The sequence below is a fragment of the Eucyclogobius newberryi genome, unplaced genomic scaffold (genome assembly GCF_026437365.1).
Source record: "Eucyclogobius newberryi isolate DKJ021-1_F unplaced genomic scaffold, fEucNew1.0.hap1 SCAF_20, whole genome shotgun sequence".
In the NCBI taxonomy this organism is placed as follows: domain Eukaryota; kingdom Metazoa; phylum Chordata; class Actinopteri; order Gobiiformes; family Gobiidae; genus Eucyclogobius; species Eucyclogobius newberryi.
Window position 1 is genome coordinate 23,038,339 of NW_027315835.1, and position 4,363 is coordinate 23,042,701.

At 43.5% G+C, this 4,363-nt stretch overlaps 1 protein-coding gene across 1 annotated transcript; it reads right to left on the reverse strand.

Annotated features, from left to right (window-relative positions):
• Positions 1–343: 343 nt before the first annotated feature.
• Positions 344–3,807, reverse strand: LOC140369158 (transcription factor Sox-8-like). Its single transcript, XM_072456420.1, has 3 exons — positions 3,345–3,807; positions 2,130–2,362; positions 344–917 (listed from the first exon to the last, which is right to left on the reverse strand). The coding sequence occupies exons 1-3, from the start codon at positions 3,722–3,724 to the stop codon at positions 370–372; spliced, it is 1,161 nt and encodes a 386-aa protein (XP_072312521.1). The 5' UTR covers positions 3,725–3,807; the 3' UTR covers positions 344–369.
• Positions 3,808–4,363: the final 556 nt, after the last annotated feature.

Sequence of the window (4,363 nt, forward strand, 5' to 3'; positions counted from 1 at the left end):
TTCGGCAGTCCACGCCACGAGGAAATGAGACTCAGATTTGGGCCAAAAAAATTTCCATTACCATTACGCCTTTAAGAAAAGTACACAAGCATCAAAATGTTACTTAAGTTCAGTTCTTTTACTTATGTCATTTGTTACTTTCCACCACTCTAAATACACCTGTACTACAGTGCCTTCACCACACAGAGCCTAGAGCAGAATATTTGCTCTGACAAACTTACTATTTTAAATTTCACATGATTTTTAGTATGACATCCATAAAGACAGGAAAAAAGGAGCAGTGGACACCAGGTTTAAAAAAAAAAAAAAAAAAATTACAGTCCATCAAACCGTCTTCAATCATACAAAAGTTGTCGTTAGCTTCCGTCTCTATGGCCTGGTGAGCGTAGTGAAAAGGGGCGTGTCCCAAGCCGAGGTGGGACTGTGAGGGGGCGGGGCTAAGGCCAGGCCAAAAGCTCGATGCGGAGAGTGGAAGTATGGATACTGATACAAACCGGCGGAGTAGGCGGAGAAACTACCGTAGAGGGCGGGGCTCTGCAGATCGGCGTACTCCGATTGGCTAGAGGTCAGACAGGTGTACTCGGGCAGAGGTTGGGGCGGGGACGAGCAGTGGGGGGCGTGGCCTGGACTCAACTGCTCTGTTTTGATCAGTTTCGGGCTGTCGTCGTTGGGGGCAGGTTTCTGAACGGGCGTCAGCGGCGAGTTGACGTTGGCGTGCCCCGGGTCGGACGGAGGCAAGTACTGGTCGAATTCGTGCACATCGAAAGTCTCCATGGCGCCGAGCTCTGCAATGTCAACGTGACTGAAGATGATGTTGGCGGAGGGAGGAGCAGGGTGGGACTGGGTGTCATGTTTGGCACCCATGTGGAGGTCCGTGTTAGGAGTGGTGGGCGGGGTTGGTGGTCCATTTGGCTGTTCTGGAGTAGAAAATATATGTTTAGTGCAGGCTTCCTTTCCTTTAAGGGGACATGTGACATAAAATGCAACTTTAATGAACTTTCCACCTTGTTACAACCTGTATTGTCCTGTGACTGAGGCTTGAGTGCCCAGAAAATTCCTGTCTTCACCTACGCCCTATCCCCGCCCACATCCCTGTACTTAGTTGTGATTTTTGACATATATAAGACTGTTACATATTGGGTTCTAAAATGTCACATAGCTAAAAATAAAAACATGTAAATGAATCTGTTACTTGTTACGGTGAATGTCACTATGAAGAACTTATCGGTTCGGCAGTTTTGAACAGGAAGTCAATGGACCTGTTTCTATTACAAAGCAACTTTACATCAATATTTGGAATGAACAAAATATTTATATCATAGTGAACAGTATAGATGATTGAATTTGCTCATGAAGAGATGGAATATTTGTATTGCACTTTTGAACTTGTTCTTCTGGATCTATCTCTGTATCTACCTGCGTTGCACCAATGAAATTTCCCCATGTGGGACAATAAAGGAATATCTTATCTTATCTTATCTTAAAACACTGTTGAAAAAGAGAAAATTGTAAGCCTTGAAATGGAACTTGAATCTGTTTTAAAGTGCCCATGGGTTTATTAAAATATAATACAAAACAATATTCGGAAGGTTTATTGAAATTATTTTTGATTTTTAATGTGAAATGTGTTGTTGTTCCTCATAAAAGGTTAAACATTTTCTTGATTGTCCACTATGTAATGTGACAATAAATACAAATATAGATATAACATTCCAGCTCTTTCAGCACAAATACCTAGACCTCAAACAAAACTGATAAAAATCTGTGAAGAATTATTATGCATTATGAATTAAAGATTATTCATTTGTCTGGTGTGTTCCACAGAATGGCATTAAACGTTTCTGTCTAGTATTTATTGTATAGGTGTTTTCATTGTTCAAAAATACCTCAAAAAACATTATTATTGTGTGCAGGTTCTCTTCTCCACAGATCTGACCTGGAACTCAGCCTGGTGGTGTCAGCTGCTTGTCTCCAGGGAGATAGATATGTTTAATGCCATATTGTGAACATTCTAAGGTTAAGCAAAGCAATACAATTCCACAACATAACCAGAACACAAGGTTTATTATAGGATTTATCTTTCTTTTCACCGCATAAAAAAAACACCCAAAAATACAAGGCGCCCTCACCTGTCCCATTAGAGAACAGCTGCACCTCCCCGCTCTGGTCCAGTCTGGGGAAGGGTTCAGCGGTGAAGGCACTCTGCTGCTGACCGCCTGCCTGTGTGAAGTCCGCAGCAGGTTTGGATCCCTGCTTCCGTCTGCGGGGCTGGTACTTGTAGTCCGGGTGGTCCTTCTTGTGCTGTGTCCTCAGTCTCTCTGCCTCCTCGATGAACGGACGCTTCTCAGGCTCAGATAAAAGTCTAAAGAAAGAAAGGAGACGGACTGTGTGTCACGCTAGACGGACAGATTGGAGCTGGGAAAGCAAACTTGCAGTCCATTTAGTAGTCTTCGTTGGCAAATATTGGGGCCCACACATTCAAGAAAAGTCCCAAGTTCTTTATTTTATGTTTTATTAAAAACATTTATTTTATGTTACACAGTGTCTCATGAAATGAGAGAGTGGAAGACGTTCACCAAATTGTCAGAATCAGTCTGGCGACGCTGAGCTGAGGCCAGGTACATAGATCCTGGCATATGTGCTGCTGCTTTAACCACTCAACCCCAAGGCAGCATGAAGTAAGGTTTAGGTTAAGATAAACTTTATTGGTTTCTTGATATTTTAACAACAGCCTGTCAGACAGAAAGCCAAGATACATGTGCAGCAGGGGAAAACCTTCTGTAACAGCAAATCTGCACAAATCAAGCCACTGTGAGCCACATATAAGGCTTTGGGGACAAAAGACCTGTAAAATTCCTCCCTTTTTTAATATTTTTTTTTTTAGTAGAGTCAAAGTAATAAGAACTAAAATACAAAGTGAAATACAAATCAAAGTACAGATCCTCAAAAACATAACTACAGTAGCCTACTTAAGTAGATTTCCCAAATTCTGCGGCCCTCCTTTATTGATTAGAAGAACCTATGGCCCCACAATTATAATCATTTTGCGGGTAACACGTTAGCAGGTAAAGCGTTAAAAGTACTTACTGTTTTAGAGTAAGTAGGGAAATAAGACATTAGTTTTGTGCACCCATGAAACCAAGTACTAGTTACTTTTTCAAATCAGTAGCGCTTTAGCAATTCTTCATTGGGGGGCTTCCCTGCAGTGCCCCTGCCCTGATGCCACTCAGAGGACCCCAGACCCCACTTTGGGAACCACTGGTCTATGCTATCATTCTGAGTATCAGTAAAAACATGTTATTGTCTTTTCTGTTGTCACTGGGGATCAGACCTGCCTCACTTACCTCCAGAGTTTGCCCAGAGTCTTGCTGAGCTCGGCGTTGTGCAGGTGTGGATACTGGTCCGCTAGTTTCCTCCGCGCCGCCTGGGCCCACACCATGAAGGCGTTCATCGGCCTCTTCACGTGCGGCTTGTCCCTCAGCAGCCCTTTGTCCCCGTGTCCCGTCACCGGAACCAGAGACCAGTCGTACCCGCTCAGAACCTGGGACACCGCGTCTTGGATACAGGCAGGGAAACGGCCCTCGTCCTCCCCGTGCGTATCGTGCGTAACGGGAGAGGTGTCCAGGTCTGACGCTGCTGGCGGGACAGGCGAAGGAGCCGTGTCACTGCCCGCTGGACTGCACGGTGGAGGCTCGACCGAATTTGAGAGTTTTTCCTCAGTCATTACTTTTCTATCACTTCGTGAAGTTCTGTAAAATAGTTTGTGAATTAATGATTGTGAAAAAGTCCTGGCTTTGGCATCCTGGTCCGCACCTCGATCCCAGACAGAATAACTGTTTTAGCCGCTCGGGTTTGTCCCCTCCTCTTCTGTCAGCCAGGACCACGGGGCCAGGACCAGGAGGACTGTTGGTTTTGGAAAGAGAGGTTTCTCCAAGAAGGGCAGAAGCAACAACAAGTTTGCTAATGCTGTACCAAGGATTATACCATTTTGGCAGCCCAAACCAAACCACAATGTAAAAGGTCTTATTCTAATTTGATTTTTTGTCTAAATACTGTACAAGCACTTGCTCATAGTGGCCTAAATCTTATCAAACGTCTTTCTAAAAATGGGAGAGAGTGGATACATTTGTTTCCCAGATTATTATCCTGGAAATTTAGAAAACAACAAGTTGAAGGAACAAGTTTTAACATACGGGACAGGCAAAGTGTCAAAGTCTTAACCAAACAAGACCAAATTCAATCAGCGTTTGAATCCTTCGATAAAAAACTTTTCTGGAGATAAAGAGAAGGATATCAATTCTTTTTGGACACCCTCAATTTGCCTGTTATGCCAGAAGAGCAAAATAAAAAGGAAATAACAGTT